The 26,414-nt window shown below is 30.3% G+C and overlaps 1 protein-coding gene across 1 annotated transcript in view; it reads left to right on the plus strand.

Moving 5' to 3' along the window:
- Positions 1 to 343: 343 nt before the first annotated feature.
- dpr18 (defective proboscis extension response 18) overlaps positions 344 to 26,414 on the plus strand; it is a 115,653-nt gene continuing 89,582 nt past the window's right edge. The window contains exon 1 of the mRNA XM_088237423.1: positions 344 to 622. Coding sequence (XP_088093549.1) covers positions 502 to 622 — 121 coding nt within the window. The 5' untranslated portion in view covers positions 344 to 501. The remainder of the gene's footprint in view (positions 623 to 26,414) is intronic.

Consider the following 26,414-nt stretch of genomic DNA (forward strand, 5'->3'; position numbering starts at 1 on the left):
CCTGAAAATGTATTTTTTTCAATTCTTATACTTCTTCATGGACCAGGTAGATATATTAACAATATTTTGAGTTTGTTCAAATTTTCGTATGTCCAAAAAACATCAACAGATGAAAGAATTCAAGAAATTTAGATGTTTGAATATAGGCGGAATGGTGAATGTTACACAGTGTGTTAGGTGGCTACTTAAACCAGCCAATGACAGGTCATAAGCCATGTAGATGCCTAGACTTATATCTTACCTTCTCTAAAATGTTCTTTATCTCTGTTGTAATTTCAGAGCTTTTAATTAAGAAGCTTAGTATTTTTTATTCAATGTGTATTTTATTTTTCAGTGATTTAATACATATTTAAATAAATGTTAAAACAGCAAAATCAGAGATTTGCGTAAATTTTCAAAAATGTGAAGGGTGAAACCGTTAAATATTTTGGTTGAACGAGGATTAAAATGAAGGATGATTGTTCAGTATCCTCGAATATAAGTGAAGTGACCTAATAAAGGATGATAAAGTGCGTATTAGAAGGATTTGTAAATGATTTGTGGGTTGACCATGTAGCTGGGATAATGTGTCAAGAGAAATTATTAGTGTTGGCAGCGATCTGTCTGTTCCTGCCATTTATCGGTGAGTACAATTTCGCATTTTTTAAAACTATGAAAAATACAACAAGCCTCGTAAAAGACTTCCATAGGTCGTGGATGTGGAACCAATGGTTAATTTTCTGGCAAAAAGCACACTGCCTGAAGAAACTACCGAAAGGTTACTCGCAAAAGTTTACTTTCGACGTAATGAAACTTAGTCAAAACGATGTGAGGATTTTATTCTAGTTCTTACACGACATTTGAGATTGGTTAAATATCATGCTACATTAAACTTTGATTATACTTCTAGATGCTGGATCTGTTGTGCATATTAAAGCTGTAGTCTGGTAAAACGAACGCAAAATTAGGAAATCATACGATTTTGCCATTTAAAACTAATGTTTTTTTTAATCACGCAATAATAAAAAATAAAAAAAAAACATAATTAGATAAAAAATATATTTTTAAAGGTATTTCTGTTAAAAATATACTGAAAAGTTTAATGTTACTAAAATATAATTACTTTTAGACAGGCAGATTACGCCATTTCAAATTTAGACTAAACTTAGGTATCTAGAATTTCAATAAATACTAAGTTTAGAACTAAAATTTGTTGTTATAATTTAAAGATAATAAATATTCTTATGCTGATATAGAGTCAATGTTAAATATTTCTAGTCTACAAAAACGTAGAACTAATATTGACTCCATATATATGTTCGGCATACTAAATGGTATAATCGATGTTCCATCATTACTGGGACAAGTAAAATTCAATATTGCGACTCGTAGGTTGAGAAACAATGAAGTACTGTTCATCGATCAGCATAAAACAAACTATGACCTAAATTCTCCAATGACCCGTCTTTGTCGTATTGTTAACTCAAGATAAGATCTGGACTTTTTTGGTTTAAGTTTACAACGATTTAAACGAGTACTAAATAAATAGTCCAGATCTTGTCTTGATGTCCCTTATGTTTGTCAATGCTTATTATCTTTTTTTAAATGTTTTTAACTTTTTTTTTATTGTAATATTTAAACCCTATAAATTGTTTATATTGACAATGTCCGTTAATAAATAAATAAATAAATTGAAGATGAAAGTGGCCGAAGCCAAATTATTTTTTTTTGGTTTTGAAAATGTATTTGTTCATTTGAGCAATATTTGATTTGGAAGGTAAGAGTATGATTTTTTTAGGTAAAGGATGACAATTAACTTCTATGGTAAAGGTAAATAGAGTAATTATTGCCCTGACAAAGAGACAGATATGTCTAGTAACCGATGGACTAAGATTACATCTTTGATTGGTCAACATGATAACTTTACACACTGCTTAAGGTTCATCATTCTGAGTGTTTTAACATTTATTTTTATCGTTTTAATGTAATGTTCAACACTGAAGTTATTAAAATTAATTCTAATACATACTTTATGATAGAGAAAAAAATCAGGTTATGTACTTATCAGAACAGAAAAAAACAATTGTAGGAACATAGACAAAATTTGTCTTGTGTATTAAGGAATATATTTGTCGGCCTCGGGGTGAGGTGGTCAGCACTTTTTCGCTGCTGGATCTAAAATCCAGCTTAATGTTTGTCAAAATCGACGTTGAACTAATTTAATATTTTTAATGTGGACATCTTAATATGGAGACCAGATATGACATATTTTTTTATTTATTATTTTTTTATTTATTTATAAATCATATAACACAAAGTTTTTTACAAGTATTATACGTTGAATTACATTCCCAGGAGTTACAACAATTCGATTCGGGACATAAATAATATAAGAATTTAGAAAATAACACATATTGAGAACAACAAAGAAACAAAGCAAGTTTAGCACCTTTATAACTAAATATACAACAACAATATATACGGCTAAAACCTTTTTTTACACAAGCAGAATAAAAAAACGCTTTAAAGAATAAAAAAAGGTAGTGAATATACTAAAGGAGATAAGGTCATTAACATCACATGCCATGCAGATGATGCTGCCGTAGTGGTGATTTCTTAGAGTTGTTGATAAATGACTTACATTTAGCATTAATTGCACTTTTGAACATCCGATTTGTGATTGTGCTACAATAGTGTGAGTTGATTACACAGATAAAATGTAGATAACATATTTTGTATGTATCTACTAACAAGCTGTATTATTATATGTTACTTTTATCCAATAAGAAAGAAAGTGCTTTTCAACTTATGTTTTTATCTTACAAGAGAAATGTTTTTTTTCTATCTGGATTTGGGTGGGAAATTCGAAGGAAATTTCTTACACAACTTTTCTGCTTCCATTTCTTCTTTCCCGCGTTCCTTTTTTTGTACATCGATACGCACAAACACTTACATAATACCGATCCACACTCTTTCACCACGGCTTTTTTTATATATTAAGGGATAAAACCCGTCAAGGCTTCATTCTTGAGCTTGTCATCCGGTAATCAAGAAAGCAGGAAATAAAATATAATTAACGTTTTGTCCTTATATAAATAGATGTTTTTAGAAAGGAAGTAGTCACTTGGTACTAGGTAGAAATTTAAAAAATATGTGCCTTCTACCAATATTATAGTAATAAGAATTCTTCTTTAGACTTGTTCTCTCAACTGCTGGATATGGGCCTCTTCAAAACGTCTTCTTTCCTTTCTATCACCCGCTTTTATCATTCATGTTTTATCGGCTATCAAGCAATGTCATCAACCCATCTTTTTATGGTCTTTAAAAATTTAATTTGTTTGCCAATAGCTCCACTTTATTATTCTGGGTTGCCTGCAATTATTTTGCCTCGCTAAGTGTCCTGCCCACCGCCATTTTAATTTTGCTGCACGATCCTCAATATCTACGACTCCAGTTCGGCGTCTTATTTCTTAATTTACCATAATGTCTCTTAGACATACATTGAGCATCTGTATTTCAATGAATAGTTGGGTGTATTTTAGTTTTTGGCAACTTTTCTGTGTCACAGACATGGTTTTTAGTATAGGTAAAGATAACCAGACAGCGGATTTGCCAATAAGAAAAGAGCTAAGTGGGTCTGCTTTCGGCAAGCTAAAATATATATTAAAAAAAAACGAGTTCCAGTATGCTTAAAAATATAAATCTACGAATCTTGTATATCTCCGGTGTGTATATGGACGAGAAATCAAATTGAATTTAGTTCTTTGAGAAAAATTAGTGAGCAACTTTTAGCCGTAACTTCAGAACAAAAGAGTTATATTTCATTGCTAAATTTGATATAAAATATTTACAATATACGCAAAATAAACCTCGCCACATCTACACACATATAGTTTTTTTATTTTATTTGTTTATTTTTTTATGCACATAGATAAAAAAAGATATATAATTACAAAAATACACTTAAGAAAAATACATCTTAAAATTAAGCCATAACATGAATTGGATAAAATGCCCATAAAGACTTCAGCGTCTGAGCGTGAGCCATTCCTTTTTTAATCATTAAAAGTTAATAGCATATATATATGGTATGACATAAACATGAAAAAAAAAAAATGAAAACTAAATTAACATATGCTGATACTCGTATATGTATAATCAGGCGCGTGCGGTGAATATTATCAGCGGGGAAGCTGACAACAAATAATCATGTTCTTACTTTTAGTAGGTAAGATAGTTGATATAGGTATATCTACCTATATCTATCTAATAAAAATCAATATTGCATAGAATCACTTTTATAAAGTGCGCTTGAGGTATTATTATATAACGAATATGGTGCTTTATAAGTTTTTCATTATAATAACATAAATTGTAAGTAAATGTTCTATACATTAACGAAGCAAAGCAGCGGCGCATCTAGTGGTGAAGCTGTAAACATGAACTCGAGATGTTCTTAAATTTTGGCCAAATTACAGTAATACATTATTCAAATCTTTATGCAATACGTTATAAAAGTCTTTTTTTTCTTTGCATTTCACGAGTAAGATGTTCTTATCTCTACGATTCTCGTAGAATAAAACGAGAACGTTATGAACTTTAATACGCGTGCGTGGAAATTCGAACATTTTTAATACGATTGGAGTCAAAATGAGGAGGATCCAGATTTCAGCATATACAGCAAATACTATGAAGACCAAAGTACCTTGATAAATAAGCAATTAGCATTCATAAATACATACAGGTCGGATGTTTACTAAAAATATTACTTGAATTTGAAAATCACGTGCGCAAAAACATTTTCGGCGATAATTTTAAGAATATTTGTAGATTGTTATTTCTTTTAATATTTGTTATTTTTGATAAAAAAATGCATGTTATAATTTTCAAATATTCAAGGGATGCGCCGCATCCATAGTTTGTATGGACGGAACGCGCCAGATGTGTACATCCGTATACATACACATATGCATATAAACAACTATTGTATGTTTTCACTTATTTGGCAAGATTGTAATGTTTGATAACACGTGTTCTCGACTTACGTTAGATACTAAACAACGATCCTTATATTTTAAACCTGTAGGAATTATTCTTGGCAAGAAAACAGGTGTGGTAGAGATAGGAACAATTTGATAAAATATGAACACGCGAATATTTTATTACGTAGTCAGCGAATTCTAGATTTTTCCTTACATACTGAAAAACGAAAGAAAAATAATATAAAAAAAACTGATGGAAATCGTTACATCATTTCATAACTTTTCTAAAAATGGAAACAAAAAACTTGGAAAAACATGTACTCGTATTTGCGTTAAATTATGTTTGGTAAATCAGTTTTTGAAAAGGAAATTAGGTGGAGATACGATCACCTTGTTATTTAGTACCTAGCGTGTTTTTCTATCATTCTCGAGGTCCCGGGTTCAATTCCTGAGAGAGTCAATGTGAAACGTTTGTATCGAAGGTTGTCCATACTGTAATGTTTCATTATTCCTGGACAAGGACCTAAGGTGTAGGACTGATTACCTACATAAACATATATAGATAAACAAATTAATTTAATCAAGATCAGGTAACAAATGATCGAAATAAGCGGTATTTGGTTTACAAATAAGGAACCCTATGCGTCATTGGGTGCGGAAAGGGAAATAAAGATGATATTTGTACATATCCGTACCCGGGCGGAACAAAGAATACAGATGAATGCGTGAAAATGAACCAGAATCTACGATTTATATATGTTTACTCCTGAAAAATAAAATTGAGCCGATAAGTTTGTTAAGTGCGTAGCGTGTTTGCCTATTACGCTTTAAGTCCCAGTTTCGATTCCTGGAATGTCTACGTGAGATTTTTTTTTAAAGCTCTCTTATACTGAAGCGTAAATTAAAATTTTATAATCCTTGGTGTTAAAATTGTCAAACATAGTACCCCCTAACAATCCGTTTACTGTAACTTAATCAAATTAATCTATCTAATAACCTTTTTATGAGCAGTATAAGGTGCACGATTATGGAATTTACCTTTTTATGACTTGTATGGCGTCGGAATTAAAAATTTTAACAAATAATACAATTTAAACTTATTGAATTTATAAAAATTATGTAACGAACTTCTGTAAATAACTTACTTAACTTAATTTTATATCAATAAACATAGTTTTTGCTATCATTTGTGTTTGCAATATAATCATGAGAAAGAATGAGAATACGGACTAAGACCTCACAGTGAAAAGGACAAGTAAAGATGGAGAGTTAAATTTTATTAAAACTATGATACATGAAATTGAAAAATTTAAAACAGTATAATAGTTATATTTGAAGCACTTACTTTGTGCTTATTCATGAATATAAAATAATTTTTAAACAACTTTGCTTTTAAGCACTTATTTTTTATTTTTTCTACCAACCGGTTTCAAAGCTACACACGCTTCTCTATCAAAATATAATTAACTTATTAATTCCATCGAATTTTATTTTACCAGCGTTCACTAAATATTACATCGAACACACTAAGCTAAAATGCGAAACTTTTTCTCATGTTATTTATCTAAAGATGGAAAGTGTAGAGTAAGATAGGTACGATCTTTAAAACAAGATATGAGTGGACTGTAAAAAATATTGCTTATCCCTCAATTTAATCTGGCATATTTCAATTAAGTTGTTATGATTGTGATACAATCTACATTAAAATAACTAAACTAAACTTTAATATTAGAGTAAAAAACACTAAAGGAGCTTAAATATTAATTAAGTTTCTGAATTCGCAACCCACCTAATAATTATACTTTTAGTAAAAACACTGGATTAGAAGTTCTTCATCTTGAAAATAAAATATTTAAATAAGTCAACCGAGAAATCTTAAAAATAAAAAACTGATTCCTGATAATAAAAAAAATTACCAAATGAAGAATATTTTCTTTAATCCACTCCTGTCAAGTTTTAAATATGGTACCCATCTCACTCAAAACATTACACCTTCAGAAGAACAAAATTATGGCAGCCTCCGTGGCGTAGTAGACAAGACGCTCGACTCACTGAAGGAAGGTTCCGAATTCGATTCCCAGTGAGAACACAAAAGTTTAATTTGTTTTTTTTCAAGCCTGGGTGTTTTGTGATGAAATTTACCCCTGTAATTGGGCCTCCTGGCCTGATGTGGTGCAAAAAAAACATTAAAAAAAGACTCAACTTATTAGCACCATTTGTTGGATGTAATATTTAGTAATCACTTTTAAAATAACAAAGGATTGAATTCAGAAGTTAATTATACCTTGACAAAGAAACTTGTGTAGCTATGAAATTGGTAGGTCGAAAATATAAAAATAAGTGGTTTAAAAAAATTGATTTATATTTATTTTATTTAAAAGAGTAACTCGTTTATTGACAAAATTCATTGCTTTTTTGTACAAGTAAAACTACGGTCCTTAAATGGGTTTTCGGGTATATGGAGGAAATACTTTTACAATAAAACGTAAAACTGATCACCTTGCTATCATGTAACTGATGATTAAGATATGCTATATTTAGTGTTTGGGGAATAGGAAAATGACGATGATGATTATTATTTCCAGGAACTGTGTTTCGTAACATAAAATATTTTCATGAAAAAGGTTAACGTCACCTCGTAGACACTTTAATAGAGCAATAATCCTTTTAGAAAGGATCGCCTGAGTCGATTAAGTCCTACACCTGGATCGAATGGTGATGACTTTTAAAGTATCATTTTACAATGCAAAAACTTGATAAAAATATTTATTTTGCCATTCTTAATATTTAAGAAACATTTTTTTTTTCACGAAGTAAATAAAAGTTTTTTTCTGTATGCGAGTATGTAAAAGACAATATTTGTTGGTGTTCTTGAAATACCAAAAAACTACTAGACAGATTTACGTGTGGTTTTTTGCAAGATGCTGAACTTTGCGGTGAAAATATTTATAGGCTATACGCTAATTATACATTCTAAAATTTAAAAACTAGTTTTTGATTTATCCATCACCAGGGTTGCATTTGACGAGAATGTAAATGCTTAAAAATTGAGAGGATGTTATTTTTAAGTATAAAAAAACGGCTTTTAATGTTTACAAACAACAACATACATTTTTGTGGGTCTCAATCAGATAATTTCCCTTAATTCCGTGTATTTTCCAATCGTTTGTTTCTTTTTACTGGATTTTTGATGATGCAAAAATAACTTTAACTGACATTTTAATGCATTTTAGAAAATCGTGTTCCTACACTAAGTGCACCCCTGTTGGTAAAATAAACAGAGATTGACATTTACAAATGTTATTTTGTATTTGAATATTAATAGTACCTAGGTACCTACATATTAATAAAAATGTACACCATCTTTTTTACGTTTATCCAAACGGTTTTTACACGCTTTTACGACTCAATTGGACATTTTGGTTTCGAATAAAATGTTATTTGGAACTATTCATGTTTAAATTATACAAATATATATTTTTTTTGAAAAACGCAGAACTTAATGATATATTTCAAACTTTTCTGGTAAAAAACGGGACAGCAAAACGTTGATTTTGTCTTTTTTAACAAAAGGTCCGAAATGCTTTTGCCTTTTTGCACAATATTATGGAGGCATCTGCAATACAGAGGCCGGAAAACAATGATCAAATACCTATTCATCAACAATCTCTTCACCGCATATCCTCACAATTTATTTTATTTATTTATTCAACTTTTTGTACATTGGCGGGCTTATTGCCAAATGGCAATTTCTTCCAACTAACCAATAAAATAAAAGTTTTATTTTTATAATTCAAGTTACAGAATATATTCAATAGAAAATAAAGATTAAAAAACTAAAGATATATAAAAATAGAAATAAACGTATTTGCTTATAAATTACCTTAAATCAAAACTATTACTCAATGGGAGAAGGGAAAAATGAGGAAAAAGGAAAGGAGGAGAGATTAAGGAAGAAAATGGAGATGCTTCTTCATACGTGATTTAAACAGAGATAATGTAGAAACATCTTTGATGGTGGATGGGAGATGATTCCACAGTCGAGCCGCATGGACACTATATGAGTAAGCAAAGAAAGAGGAATTGTGGAGGGGTATTAAGAGAGTGCTTTGAGTATTAGAATGAAGAGGTAAACCATGAACTGATAAGCGTTGAAATTTTTCACACAGGTATATCCGAGGGTTAGGACTATGAATTACATTAAACAGAAGTGAGAAGGAGTGATAGTCTCTCTGCACTCTGAAAGAGTGATAGCTGTCTAATTTTGAGCCATTTCAGTTGCCTAAGATAATCAGAAATGTGGTCATATTTCCTAAGACCAAAAATGTACCTTATGCATGTATTCTGAAGTTGTTCAAGTTTATCGAGTTGCTCATAGCTTAAATCAGTCATGGAAACATCAGCGTAATCTAGAATGGGTAGTAGTAATGCTTGTACAAGGGTGCATTTAGTATTAATGGGTAGGAATTTTTGCAACCTTCTTAGTAAGTGTAGACTGAAAAATATTTTGCGGGTTAATTCATTAGTATGAGCTCGCCAGCATACATGTTCAGCCATTTGTACTCCTGGATTTTTTACGGATTTCCTGTATTTAATATTGGTGTATGTAATACGTAATCCGAAACACAAAAAAATATATGTACAGATCTTATTTTAACTAAAAAAAATAATTAATATCGAACTTTCAATGGCGATTATTTAATCTATAAACGAGTATGTACTAAAATCTAGCAATAGAAAAACATTGCCGGGTTTAGCTCGTGGTCAATAAAAGATAAGCACTAGATCTTTAAACACTTTTGTCACTTTAATTTATTTATTTATTTATTTATTAATGAAATCATACAGTCTTTATATAAAACAAGGTATAAAAAAACATAAAATAAAATAAAATAATACATAAAAAGTTCATAAAAAGGAGAAGACATTGTAAAGCTACTCTACTTTCCTCCCTCATTTTCTGCTTCCATGAACATTTAAATTATATTGTAAAAAATCACAACCAACAATAAATTATTCGATCCAGGTAGTAGATGTAGGTAAGTATAAATTAAGAGTTGAAATCAAATGTTTAAAATTAAAAGTGAAAGTTAAAATTAAAATGAAAAGTTAAAATTAAAATTAAATTAAAAGTTTAAACTAAAAGTTAAAATTAAGAATTGAAATTAAAAAGTTAAAATTGAAAGACAAAATTAAAAATCAAATTAAAAGTTAAAAGTCAAGCAGGAGATAATAGCTAGTTAGTTAACGGTTTAGCTTTGTTAGTTGAAATTTAAATGGTGAATTTGTTCATTGTTGACTTACCTATATTCTGACTGACACCTAAGCTGCTTTCTTTAAGCTTAAATAATTTTTTGTTTTGTACATTTTTTATATTTTACATAAGTGTTGTGAAAGAATATATTTTTTCGTTATTAAATAGCAGTATAGAGCGAAAAAAAGTTATAAAACATACGCTAATAAGGAAAAAACGTTTTTTTTTCATGACAGTGGAAAACAGTTCAAATTAATTAAATAATAAAATAGTACCTTCTCACAATCAGAAATAGTTTTGTTGTTTTTAAATCTAAAAAAAGGGTGCAGAAAAATTCCTTACATTAAGCAGACGAAATATCCTAAAGTAGAGACATTTGGAAAAAAAACATTGAGACCTACTATTAATATTTGTTTTTTCCATAATGCATAAAAAAAACAATATAATTTAGGTTTGTTACAGAAAAATATCTTCAACACTACTCACAAGACCATAAATAGTCACATCATTGAGAAATAATTTGTTTTAATTAAGGTCAACCACGCCCAAAACACTTTATAATATATATATTGTTTATATTTACGTCCATATTTTGATTATATAAATAATGTAATGGTATAGGACTTTTTACTATTTAAAACACCAAAAATCTCAAACTAAAAACAACCTGAGTTATGTTTGATGCATACTTAACTAATCAACCGACATTCTTTATATTTATTTTAAAATGCTATAGCGTCATAAAGATGCCCCGGTATTAAATATTAAATAATGTATAATTAAATAAGGATTTAAATAGTACGTATAATTGTACGTATATAGAAAATTAACTAGAACTTTAGTGAGTTTTCGCTGCAATACTACAGCTAATTTTATTGTAAGGCTCCACCATTAGGCTTGAAATGACAGTATATGTTATTTCACCGAAGTGTAAACAAAATATTTTTTTCAAAGCGTTAAACATGTCGAGTTCTGTGTCAAAAAAGATTATTAGACGGAAATTTTGTTGCATCATTTTTTGTAAATCTGCTGCCAAAACACATTTTTGGAGACTTATGGTAATTGTTCTTTGTCAAACTCAACATTTTAAGATTGTTCTTGACTTTTTTAAAGTAATGATTATTATGTTGAAGATAAGTAACGCTCTGAAGCACCGATAAAGTTTGAAGACAAAGAATTGGAAGCATCACTAGATAAATACCCATATCAGACGTAAAATAAACTTGCAGAACCATTAAGAGTTGATTACGCAATAGTTGCCAAATGTTTAAAAGCATAAGGAGTTATTCAAAAGCGAGAAGAAATTGGGTGCCGTACGAATTAAGACATACATACGTCGAACAAAAACAGCAAGAACTTATTCGAGTCTCAATTGATATGTTGGTAAAATACGTTTCTTAGTTTTGACCACTTTTACAAAGCAAGAAAGATTTTATTACTTTCCCAACAAAAAATATTAAAAGAGAAAATAAACATACTGCATGTAAAAAAAATTTGCCTTCATTCAAATTTAAATATAGAATCAGATGAATGTAATTGTCCTATTATAGATGTTGTAAATAATCATAAATATTTAGGATTAATTATTGATTCTAAATATAGCTGGGGTGTTCATATTGATGGAATCTGTGACAGATTAAGGTACTGGCTTAAGGTGATTTATGAAATCAAAAGCATACTCCCTTTCAAAACGTTAAGATACATAATATATATACCTCGCTCATTGAATCGATTATATCTTACGGAGTGCGTGTCTGGGGTCTCACCTTCCAGTCTCATCTGGGTAAAATTTATGATATTCAGAGAGACTGTTCAGAGGGATTGTACCGGATAGCATAATCCGTGAGGCGAAACATATGGGCAAAGGTGTACATTTTACATTCTGTAATGTTCTGCCAGTAAAACAACTTAGTGACTACAAATTGATTGTAGATCACTTTGTTGATCCGGAATATAAAAAAAGAGTTTCCCAGACCTACAACACTAGATTGAAAACTAAGGGCTCCCTGTTTGTTCCCCGAATAACAAATTACTTTGGAGAGCGAATATTAAATTGCGTTGTTCCAAGATTGTTCAACAATCTCCCACAAACCATTATTAACCTGAAAGATCTTCAATAAAAAAAAAGAACTGAAGAAATATCTTCTAGATACTTTATAGTGCATGTTTATAAATAAATTAATAAAATATAAATAAAATAAATGTAATATAAACCTGTCATAAAAAAAAATATCTCCCACCGAAAAGTCTTTAGACTTAGTGGGTAACAAATTATTGTATGTATTTTTTTAAATATGAAATAAACGCTGCTCTGCAGCACTGAAACTGAAAAGAAAAATAAAATGTATTGATTGATTTGGATTGAAAATGCTTCACAAATTCACCAATGTTGTACTCTGGTCCCAATCACGCGTTTCCCTCGGTGTCGTGACACACAGAACTGAGTTAATTGAAATCCACCCTTTGTTGTGGTTAGGAGTGTTAATGAGCTCCATTACTTGTGAAATGGTTAAAATAAAACCTTATTTCGAACCGCAAGTCAAAGTTCCAACGAAAAAAACGCGAGGTTTGTTAATCGAGCGATGAAAAACTACTCAATTAGCAATTAGCGGTGGCAGTTTAACTGGAAAAGAAAGCCGGTGGGTATTTTTCAGTGAGAATCTAATTGAGATTTTCCGGGATCCAATTCTCTCTCCGTAAAAAAATATTTTAAAAACTGCTACTTAAAAATGTATCGTTTTTATGGCTAGGTTCATTATTGTAGTTCTGATTTATATTTTGCATCTTTTTTTAACGCATATTAAATGAAATATTACAAAAATATAAAACACGAAAACACTTACAATTTGGATTGGACTTACTAAAAGGAATCTGGCATTATGTTTGGTAAGTGATAAATAAATAGATTATAAAATAATATGAAATGTAAGCGAAACCAATAATTACAATATTTTGAATTTGTCAAAAGGATTTCATCCCCTAGGACCCTAGGGGTTACATATTTCCTTCTTTAAAATGCTCTCCATCCCTGTTGTAATTTTTGAAATCAATAATAATTGTTTTGGTAAAAAATAAAGTGATCTTGTACGTACTGGGAAACGAAATATATGTATATATTCAAAAGTAAATTACCATTAAAAATGTGTTTCGTTTAAATGTTTTGTTTTTTTCTGAATAAACTATAAACTAAACCATTTAGTGTATTTTGATAGCTAATCATTTTTGTACACTTTTTCCGCACTCAATGGTGCATAAGAAATTGAATAAGTATACCAACCGTAACGTGTCTTAATCACTTTTGTCACATGATAAAATTATTAGTTGGGAGGGTCCGATGTTTTGCAGAGGACTCGCTGGCACAGCGCGGGTTTAAACTGTGCAACTCGGTTATAAGCTTAGACTTTACCCTGTCTTCGTAATCTATAAGTTTGAAAGCACTACAATTGATTATATAAATCATAAACTTATAAAACATAACATGATTGGTCTTACGCTGCAGGTGCCAGTCTAGAGACTATAGAAGATTCCAGTCTAAAAACCCGTTACAAGTAAATTTTTTGAGTCAACCAAGTCGAGTCGAGAACTACGAAGCGGACGCATTTTAATAATATGTGTAAAAGAATGGAAACTACACAAATAAAATAAAATCGGACAAGCTATTTTTCTCCATAAAAAGATAACCTATTCTAATGTATTCTTGTTGTTTGGGGTCGAGACATTACTAAATAAACAATGCATATGTTTAACAACTAATATTTTTTTGTTTGTTTTTAGAATGTTACAATTTTTGTCGATGTACTCGAATATAGGATTTTTTAAATTCTATTCATCTAGTGTTTTTTAAATTATTATTTTATATCAAAAGACCACACGTTTTTTTTTATTTTGTATTCAAAATAAATTCAAGAATTTTCCTTACTAAGAAAATTGTGTAGTGTTGAATTAAAAAAAATATTGATATATTTCACATATCAAACCAATATTTTTTTATTTTTCCTATCATAATTTCAGCCAAATTTCGATTTCAATTTTGAAATACTGTTTGTTATCAGTTAACTGAATTTTCGTAGAAGCATATTAAAAGATTTGGCAAATAAATTATTTTTGCACCCTTGTCCAAATGTAATGTTTGAGGGAGGAATATGGACAGTAATATTATTATTTCTTACCCTTTTTATATATTTATGCTCATCTCGATGTATTGATGTCCATCTACAAATCTGTCTAGCAGAATAATTTAAGCGTATATTAGGCATATCTCAGGCACATCAAAGGTTTTCAAAAATTCTGTAGATGGGGTTCTTATCGGTACGCTGAGAATTATTTTTATGGTACCTTTTTGATCTTTAATAATTCGTTCAAGATGTTTAACTGCAGCAAGTTTTCATCCCATTAGTTATATTTTAAATGAAATAAGCAACGTGTATGAAATATATATTTCGTATCATTTTGTCATATGATTGTCTTCTAGTTTTCATCTTTGGAGTTTGTTTTCATCAAACACATACATCCTCTCCATTGAATTCAATTGAAAGTGACATCTTTTAACAGGCCAAATAATGTGAACTTCACATATGTTGATCTGATAATTATTCTCTAGGTGGGATATTTCTTTGTAATTCGTACCTAAGAAACGCAGGAGATTTTTATTTTGAAAAATAAGACCATCCAATACACTCATATTTTTTATATAGTACTAAACAACTGTTGATTTCCCCCAATACTCTTTACATCGTCATTCATGAAATATTCTCTTCAAGTAATTCTTAGTAATCTTACACTTCTCTCTTTCACTAAACACTCGTAGTCTTAAAAGAAACTCCATATCGAGCATTTAAACAGTAGGATATAGATCATAAATATTAAATAGGCAATTTTAGATTTTTTTATTGAAAGTGTAGGGTCCATAGTCCATAATCGATAACACACACGTGTTAAATTAGTTCACCTGAAGTAGACTGATGACTGACGATACGATGTCATCAATTTCTATCGAATCCAATACAAACGTATAATGCAACTCTTACAGACGCAGCCAAGTCAGTCAGCCCAACAAGTTCAATCCAGTTCGCTCAGCTCCAGCATGTAGTTCAAGTGCAGTCTCTTCAACTCCTAATCACCGTTACACTCGTGCGACATAATTAATTATTTATACGCCATGTAATAAATAAACACTAAACAGCAACCTCAGATCTTCTCTGTCAATCTCTAACTGAGGCAGGAACTCCAACCCTTAACTACCAAAATCCCACAAAAGTTAAATAGATTTTACCGATACCAATACAATATTTTATAATTATTTCAGAAATGGTCGTGAAATTTTAGATATTTTAACTACTCATACATCTTTCTGTATACATATACTTGAACAACAAAATATCATTATGTTTGAATATGTGCGTAGGTTTTCACGATCACTGTCATCGATATGTATATTTTTTGGGGGATCCAGTGTGATGTAATGTTAGTGTTTTAAGGTTTTTACATGATGATATACAGAACGGAAGCACGAGCGTAGCGGTGATTAGCGTACTGTAGAACGTTGCTCTTATGTAGACGGACGTTTTATGTGCTATACTGTTAGTCTTGTAGAATACGTTGATAATAAAATGATGACTTGCTTCATCGCTCGTTGCTGTATACTTCAGGTAAAATCGTTGCACGTGTGCGTGTCATCAATCAATGGACTAAGACTCCGAAGAGACGAATACATGGCATTTCGTTTTGACCGAGTATAGACTAGAGTTCCGTACAGCGTGCATTGTCTTGTTCAAGCGATTCTTACGCGGGTTGCGAGTTTTCTTATGTCACCATCATAAGTTATATGCACCCCCATGTATTTTAGGCCGTCAACTCTCTCAATCCTCTGCCTATCATTTAAAGTATTTATCTATAATCTTATAAATTGATTGCAAGATACCAGTTTAATTTAAATTGAAGGTAAATCACAGTATACACAAACGTGTTTTTACCTACATTATTTGAAATTAAGGTCACTTTCGTTCGGCAAAGGGTGAGTTATCACCGTAGCGTATTTGAATTTCAGTAATATTTTATGCCCGACTCGTTGAGAGAATCCAGGGCAAATATATTTCACCTTTTCTCTAAAAAATGTTGCTTGAATTCGTTTGATATATTTGAAAGCTTTTTATGACTTAAAAATAAACATATAAAAACCCTTTTCAACTCAGTTTACTTAAAATTTAAAAACAATACCCTGATTTAAATAGCTTTCAGAAAATAATGAAAACACGTGTTATTCAAATTTTTTTAGATAAAATAATAAGAAAACGATAGAAAACTGAAGTGTGACATTTTTCTGCCTTTGTTCTTGGATGTTTAATAGATCATTTCCAGCAAAATTGAGTTATGAATGCCAATATGTTCACTTTCTTATTAGCGTCCTTGTAGCTAAAGAATTATTATTCATTTTATTCTTTATTGAATGGTATTTTCAGCATTTTTTGAGTGCCATCTCCAATTACTAATTTTACTTATTTGACTTTAAAAACGAAAAAATGTCTTTTGTAAAATTTGCAAAATGGTCTATTGAACATACAAGAACTAGAGCAGCAATTTGTGGCATATTGAGTAACAATAACTAAAAGTATTCTCAATTGTTAAAAAAATATGAAACATGTTTACGCAATTTGGTTAAATTTGGATTTCAACCTAAAAAGAACTTTCGATGTAAAATATTTTTTTTAGTTGAGTACATAATAAAATAGCGTATGTGGGATTAACGATATTTTTTTGCATTGAAACAAAGTGAATTTTAGATTTTTATTTCAATTAAAAAAACATTTTTAAGACGAAAGCGAATGTAGACGTTTTATTCATGTGTAAAATATTTTTTTGCGACAGTTTCTCCGTTTTAACTTAAAAATGACAAAAAGTGGACTCCCGTCATTCAGCGTCTTAAGTAACTATTTTATTGAATATGGTTCACAAACAATAAACAATACTTACAAAATTGGTATAGTAATCATTATATGTTATGTTTAGATATTGTTCACAAATTATATGTGAACACAACATGCGCAAACAAGTAAAAAAAATGTTTATATGTATAATTTCTTCTTAAAATCGACTAGCTTAATTAAATTATATGAATATCTATAATGAAAGTTATGAAACTAAATTATACTAACAGTTTGTTACAATTATTTTACTTGACCAATATAACGGACTATTTGATTCAATAATACATAACATAACAGTTCCATAAATATTTAGTATCGTTTAAGATATTAATATCACCATTACTTTTTACATAATTATATAATCTTAACACACGTAGTGATGTATTGAAGTGAGCCATATTATTATTGATGGTTGGAAGATAATATAAAGTGTACGATCTCAATTGCCAACTATAGATATTAAGTAACATACATTGAAATAATATAAAGTACGATTTGTTTTTAAAAAACCTTGCAAAACAAAATGTACGCTTTGTTAAATACAAGATTGAAAATTTCCGCAAAATTGTGGAAACAATTAAATTTTTAAAACATAAATTTATACGTTCCACCATTATGTAAGTCATAATTTAAATATTGACAATGAAAGGTAATTATTTCATTTTTTTAAAACAACAGTAATACACTTTTAGTTCAAACGTCAAACTTCAAAGATGTAATTTATCAAATGGACTAATTAATCAACCCTTTTCTGGTTGTAATGAAAAAAGCTTTAGAGCTCTAGTTCATAAATCATAATTGTTGTGAAAATACTATTTATTTATATTTATGATTTTCTTCACTAAATTATATGCGGTTAAATAAATATAATACATAAGAAGCCACTTTTGTGGTTAATTTGATAAATGAAAAACCGATACAACCCTTGTCAAATCCCATCCCTCATTTATGTGAGTGAAATGTGTTAGACATGAAAAATACGGCATATGAATATTATTTTGACATATTTGATCGCTGATTCAAAAGAAAGCTTGTCAAAAGCATATAATATTGACAGCAACCGACTGATATTTAAAAAGAGACAAAGAAATAATCATTGATAGACTTGAACGGCCTCCGTGGTTTAGTGGTCAAGACTTAACATTTGTTTTAGTATACCAGACATTCGATAAAATAGACTTAATTTGTGGAAATCTAGTGTTGTATTGTGAACTCTATAACGAGCTTAGAGAAAGCGTTTTTGAGAGTATTTATGTACCTCGTAAATCCGCGCAAAGAAAGTGTTCTTTACACGTGCTAAAGCGTTCAGAATGAATACCAGCTCCGTTATTGGTTCTGAGTAAAACAAAAGAAAAATATATTTACATTTTTTTTTAAACTTAATATATTTAACTTCTCTGTACGTGTGATGTCACCGTACTCCTCCTAAACGGCTTAACCGATTAACGTGCGGTTTTCAGAGAAATATAGATCTTTGCTCTGTGCGTGTTCGTAAATATTAAAATCTTCATTCGAATTTGTAAAAATAAAGTAAGGAGCATAAATGTTTTATTCATTGATCTACCAGGGTTGCATTCGAGGAGAATGCATTTACAAAAAAAATTGAAAGATGGTGTGTTTTTGTGTATGAAAAGGGTTTGTTTTTTAATGTTCACAAACAACATTTGTTTTTTGTGGATCTCAATCAGATTCTTTCCTTAAATTCCTTATAATTTCTAGCCATCAATTCCTTTTTATTGGATTTTTTGTTTTGAACACTAAAATAATATTTAATTCAATACATTTATAAAAATCGTATTCCTTCATAAGTACACCCCTTTGTTGGTGAGACGATCGGATTTTGACGTTTGCAATAAAAATGCGATATTCGAAAAAAAATTATTTTAAGTGTTTGAATTCAACTGTAAACAAGTACCTACTTAAATTAAATATTTTTTTAATATCAACAATTTTTAGTTTTGGAATTTAATCACAAACAAGTACCTAGATGAAAAGTATTTTTCCAAGATAACAGCAGGCAAGCCAACGTTCGGGCAGGGCAACGTCTGTCAGGTTCGCTATTATCTTAATAAAATTCAATATACAGAAAATATAAAAATAATAAAAAATAAAAGAAAAGAAAATAAAATAAAAAATCTCAAAAAAACAGAATTTCTTGGAGCTAAAGATACGGTAAAACATTGTTTGATTTGACAAAGCAATGTATTTTTTATTGATGTTTTTTTTATTTTCTTTTCATTCCTTAAAGCAATGTCGATGGATACTATACATATTTATATTGGTCTTTTTAAAGAAAATTGTTTTTAAAATATGACTTTGTTTAAGAACGGTGGCTTAAAATTTAATGTCTTCCCAGCACGGATTTTCCCAGTGGAAAATAATAAAAATAATCATGGCTTATTAACAAAAATACTAATTTCTTTATCTACCTCATACACACTTAGGTAATATATGTTGTATCTAGATTGTGTCTAGTCTGCTTAAAAAAAAATAATAACATGATGATCATCTTTAATGTGTTGACTTCTGTAAAGTAAGAAGTTAAACTTTATTGATAGTCGTAAGATTTAGCTCAATATTATCTTAATTTTATGCCTACTTTCGTATGCCTATTTTTTTCAAGAAATAAAATCCTAAGATTTAAGAAAGCCTTTATGTAACGAAAATAATCAAGATTCGCCGCGATTGGTGTACCAATACAGTGCCCTATGTACCATTGGGTGTGAAAAGGGAATGATGATGATGATAGACTTGGAAGTAGCCAAATTTTTAAAGTACGGATATTAGAATGATGATGATGTTAGTAATATAAGAATGTTATTTATTTAATTTACCCACAAACTATTTCTAAACTGATTTCAAAAGAATTTTTTTTTTTAACGAAACATGAAGATACAGAAAATTAATAAATTTGTTCTGTTTTGCGTCCCTACAATATCTACTGTTATGCGGAGTCAAAAGAATTTGATTTATTGTTTTCATTATTTTATATTCTTGGCTGGTACTGCTATTTATTTTGACATTCGTCAACCTTCAGAGTTTTTAAAGCGTGGCAAATAAACATCGTTCGTTATGATTTTATATCAAGTTTCGTCAAATCTTGCATGAAAAAAATGATTGGATTTTTACAGACATGAAATCAAATAAATTTTTAATAAATTTTCTATTGCATAACACAATTTCTGACTTCTTAGTAAAAAAAACCAAGTCATACCATTTGCTTGCCTGTAGACGCATTCTACTGTTTCTGACACGGTATGGTGAACAGAACGCCGCATTGAAACTTCAATTGCGGCGTTCTAGCAAACATTTTATCAAAAAAAGTCCCAAGCAAAAAATACCGGATATCTCTTGTTCAATAAGATTTTATTCTCAGATTCATAGTATTCTATTATGAAAGACTCCTTGCTAAAGACTCTTTAACTCTCTCGACACAGTGGAAGCAGAACTAAAAGTCTACCTATAGGTTTTGCTTATACTAAATACGTTGTTTTTTTGAAATGTGTAGATAAATCGCGTTTATAATTTAATTTAACTTCTCTATTTTTATCGTTTATTTTACTGTAAGTTTGACAAGTTCTGTGGTAAGCTTATGTCGGTTTGTTTCATTTCTTCTGATAAACATATTGTGATCTCACGAATGGTAGCAAAAACTGCGTTTATTACTTGATTGATTGGCTGAGACACATAAAAGTTAGGTTAGTGAGCGATACAATTGTAAAAAAAAACCTTTTCTTTGGAAAAAATTTTCATTATCACAGTTTTCAATTTGGAAGGAAAATATCTATGTTGGTTTTTTTTTAAACATATGACCTAAATGAAAAAATATAGTTAGAAATAAAACATGTTTCACTTTACACGCTCAGCAAAATATATGTTCGCCTTGTAAGACAGAGGTAAAATAATAAGTCAAAAAACCGCCAAGAAAATGCCAAAGACACGTAAAGTCACGGGTGGAAAGAGGCTCTCTTCAAAGCTTACAAGATTTGGAGGTTTATCTAGATTTGCTAGCAAAAGCTTAAACAATTCTGGCATATTTTTTGAACTTCAGTATTTTTATTATATTATCTACTGAGAAACTAGTAAAGGTTATTATTTTGAAAACGTTGTAGGTGAATAATATTTTATCGAAAAAAAAAAAAAAATCAAGGCATCTACAGGGTTTGTGGCCTGTTATTGGTTGGTTAACTGAATACAGACAACTTTAGCCAGAATTCGAAAACATGTGTGTAATCGTTAAAAAAATCCATTCGTCCATTTGTTTCGTAGCTGCAAGACTTTTCGTAATATCGACTAACATGCATATTATGTAAATTAAATTAAGATGAAATAATTTCTATCTAAAACGTCAATTGTCAACAGGGTCTAGATTTTTAAATGCCCATTCACTCTGTAGTAGCAGGACTCGTGATCTAGATTATAATTATCTTTGTAAACGTATATTTGTTAATTTAAAACTGCTTTTAGGATACATTTTTTTGTAAAATGTAATTGGGGGCTAGATTTCTAAACGTACTTGCACTTTGAAGCTTAAAAACGTGTTGTAATCTGGCTCCTACAAAATTATCAAAAATTAACGAAATTGGAAATGGGGAACTAGGATATATCCGCCTATGCGCTTTGTAGCTGCAAAATGTGTCGGAATGTTCATTGTACAGTGCCCCTGAGGTGGATTTTCACAAAAATCGCGATATACAAATCATCAAAAATAAATATATATAAATTAAAGTGGCTACTTTACACACTGTATAGCATTAACTTTTCTGCCAATGATTGGACAACCATATTCATTCAATTCTTCAATATGTTAATCTTTGAATTAGTAATCTTTGAGTCTTCAATATGTTAATCTAAAGTTAAAGAGCTGACACCTTTATTTAAAATTGCCATTATAATACGGGTTCAGCTGGTTTTATCAACAATATTTTTAATAGATCCAAATTTTTTCAGACAAAAACTGAATTCTATAAATTACAACAAAAATGAAGAATATTTTATAGAACGGAATATATGAGTTAAGGCATTTATGTATACGCATATTTAAGGCATTATAACAGAGACCCTCGACCCAGATATAAAAATTAAATGCAGAATTTAGGCAACGAAAGCTGCTTTTAACTCTTAAAAGACTGTGGTAAATAATTCCTTTGCACGCGGTGATGTTACATCGTCTTACCAAGAGGAAAAGACGGAATATCCTAAAGCTCAGACATTTGAATAAAAACATGAAGACATACAGTTAAATAATTCTTTTTCCATAATTTATCAAAATAAACATATAATTTTGCAAAAAAAATAAAATCATACATTTGCCGATCATAATTCACGCGTGTGTCCCCCGTCACTGTCAACAACCGACTGAATTTGTTTCACACAACACCAACTACGGCGGCTACAGAACAGCGTCTCTGTCTTCTTTGTTATGAGTTATATCTTCGTGCTCTCTCTAATACGTAAGTTTTGCTCTATTTGCGGACATTATTTTTCTAGTAGCAAAGTTTAATATTTTTTGTATTCAAATTTAGCATAGTTGTACAAATTTTACTTTCCAAATCTGGTGTAAAAAGGTCCATTTAAAGATTTTGAAAAATACAACTTCATCATTTATAAAAATAAGAAAGATATATCAAGTCTTGTATCGTACGAGTATGTCGACCAGGGAGACATCACAGCCACACAAGTGTTGACAAAATGAAATCCCTCTTCTGCAATGCTATCTAAACTTAAAAATAAGGCAAGGATTGGTAAAGCGTTATGTGTGGTCTGCATTGTTGTATGGTTGTGAGACTTGGACTCTGAAGGTGAACACTATGAATAGACTTGAGGATTTTGAGATGTGGTTGCATAGCAGAATGCTTACGGTATCTTAGACAGACCTGATAACGAACTCAGAAGTCTTCAGTCAAACTAAAACGAATATAACACTCTTATCCACTATAAAAGTTCGTTGAATTTCGTATCTGTGGAGAAAAGTACCACTAACTTCGTTTAATTTTGAAGGGCAAGATTGAGGGTTATCGAGAGGCTGGAAGAAAACAAATGTCCTGGCTGCGTAATATACTAGACTGGACTGGCTTCGGGACCGTGTCCCAGCACAGAACAGAGATACTTTTGCCAAAGTGATAAACAACGTTGGGAAATACTGGACAGGGCACTAAGAGAAGAAGGTATTTACAGAGCTTATGACCCGTCATCTGCCAAAGTGGTTTTAACAAATGGAAGAACTGAAAGAAGATGTTCAAACATGTGCAGAATGGTGAATGTTACACAGTGTGTGAAGTGGCCACTTAAACCAGCTAATGACAGGTCATAAGGCTTGTAATGCCAAGACTTTTACAAAATATTATTCATCTCTGCTGTACATTAATATTTTTAAAAGGCTGCTGCGTATGCCTCGGACAGCAAGAAGGACGAATGCATCGATACTGGAAGAGCTTCATATTGCAACTCGTCTATCAGTTATGTCTATGTGTTTGAGAAGGATACTGTCTTTTTGGACATATTGCTAGACGTGAGCCAGAAAATCTAGAAAAGGCAATAATATCTGGCCGAGTTGAAGGTAGAAGAAGCCGGGGTAAAATCCCATATAGATGGGCTGACCAAATAAAGGTGTCTATGGGGCTAAAATTTGATGAGTCGGTTAGTCGAACTGAGGACAGACTAGAGTGGAACAGACTAATCAGAAGTATTCATAGTGATCACGATCCTCAGCATTGAAGGACCAGACCGACTTAGAAGTAAAAGAAGAAGAAGTAAACTATCATTGGCTTAAATTTTTTGTTTATTTATAAACGTTATATTTTTTATATAATGGCTGTTGTTATCTTTTTCTCTACCCCCTAGATAGCGGTTAATTTGGGGATTTTTATTTTTTGAATGCGACATTCATTAAATAACCACACTCACGATTAAACGTCAAATGATGTTAAAAACTGTTTGAAAAACGGAAAAAAAAACGAAATCGGTTTGGATTATTCAACCTAGTTAAGTGTTATGGGTAAAGCTTAAGGTCGCTATAATAGTCTTAATGAAAATTTTCATATTTAGTTTTAGGTATTCGTATTTGTTTGAAGTTTAATCATTAGTGTGGGTGTGGAGACCAGAGAGTGTGAGACGAGGATGTGTTGTTGTCTATGGCTACAGTGCCCAATGGACCTATATAAGGGCGCGTAACACGTCACTCGCCTTTCTCTGTCTTCACCAGTATTCAAATTTACTCGAAAATATTATTTGTTTAATCTCTGTGTTTTCCTGAGTAATAAACCAAAAATTGTAAGTAACTTAAATAATTTTATTTATTTATTCCCTGAGGTTAGAACTGTTAAATCCGTCAAATCTATTAAATCCATTTTATCATATATTTTACATGAACTCACGAATAGCTACTACCTAGTAGTAAATGGATCAAAGTTTAGGTGCATGCAAAAATAAAATCCCTAAATTAACCACTGTCTAGGGGATAAAGAAGATTCAGAATACCACCACTGAAATTGCTAAAATTATCGACACCACAGCTCAGTGGTTCAAAAAAGAGTTTAAAGTTTGAAAAATGTCGATAATTCAGGGTTGACACTTAATTTTGTTGGACTAATTAAGCATTGTAAATTATACATTGTGATAGCTTGTTGAAATATCTGATGCTTTTATTTTATTAAATGGCGTCTGGTTTATTGTTTATTTCTTATATTTGTACCATCAAACTATTATTTGTGGATAAAGAAATCTTTGAACAATATTTCTTAATTTACAAGTACATTCATCTCTATTTTAAAGTGAATTGCGCGAAGCTTTTGTTTATTATATAGTGATTTTTTATTTGTGGCACCTAAATATAACGTGCTCACGTTTTATTGACAATTTTCAGTATAGGATTTCCCAATTGAATATTTATTTGTTTCTATGGCTAAACATTAATTAAAAAAGAAAAAAAAAAAATTTTCTTCTACTGACTCGAAATAGAAGGAAAAAATAAATGTATGATGCATCCAAAGTATGAAGGTATATTGTATGAACTATATAATGATCAAGAATATGAATATTTGTGGCAAGTGACAACCCTGACGTTAGATAAAAAGGTTATTTGAGTTTTCTGAGGCAAAGTGTCTTAAACGACACATCATGTATTCATTTGGTAAGTTTTTATGATTCTTTTATGACATGTATATTTTTAAAACAATTATTTTAAGTTTAATCATTTAGAAAAATTGCCCAAAATTTGACGGCCTAAGGGATACTGGCATAGCAGCACAGAAAAAAATAATAAAAACCGCATGTATTTTTCATTTGACACTTATGAGTAACTGTTCTCTGACCCTTAGATTAAAAAATATTTAAAGCTAAGCGGCCGTAATAAAATAACGCTGAAGAGAAATGAAAATATTAAATGCAAAGGTTTCAATTTCCTTACCAAGAAATACAAAAGAACTTTATGAATAATTAAGGTGCTATTTATTAGTATTTTTAATGAAAAGGTCTGAAGATTTACACCGTTAATAATATTCGTTACAATTTTTCCTGGAAATAAATTAAAACATTTATTTTTTAAACAATACTGACATATTTTTTTTACCTCGAGGTAAGACTAAAATCTTATTTTTATTCAAAAATACATAAAGCGTGTTGGGATATGATCTGTTGGAAGATTATCCCGATTTAAGGTTAGTAAATTACACTTACTTAGAATTATGTAGATCATGATTATTCAATGATTTGCAATGAAGACGACTTTTTTATTCTTTATTCGGATAACCAACAGCTACATGTATCATTCACACATTAGGTTATTTTTTCGGTAAGTTTAGAAGAAAATAATAATTTATAATAAAGGACTTTAAAGATTAAGCGGCACGTATTAGTTCAGAAGCTGTCGGCGTGAAAAAGAGAACGATCTTTCTTATGTTCTTCTATAATGTTTGACAGCGCTCTCTATTGCCCAGTTTCGCATATTGCGCGATGTTCAGACACAGATTCAATTGGAAATAGGGAACAAAAAATCTCACTACAGATACCCCATGAAAAAAGAAAACATTGTATTCATAATTTAAAATAAAAAAAGGTAGGAATAGGTACGATTGGAATACTTCATTATACTGTCAAAGTTGTAAAAGCTAACGGCATCTAGTAATTGACCTAATTAACTGGAACTCAGTCAAGCAATAAAAACACCACGACCTAGATACAAATATGTCCTTTACAGTGGAATACATTTAATTAAAAAAATAATTGAATTAAGGAGCAGAAATTAATATCAATTAGGGATTCCGCTCTCTTGAGATA

This window comes from Micrasema longulum, unplaced genomic scaffold (genome assembly GCF_059751315.1).
Source record: "Micrasema longulum isolate JH-2025_06_02 unplaced genomic scaffold, ASM5975131v1 h1tg001720l, whole genome shotgun sequence".
Lineage (NCBI taxonomy): Eukaryota > Metazoa > Arthropoda > Insecta > Trichoptera > Brachycentridae > Micrasema > Micrasema longulum.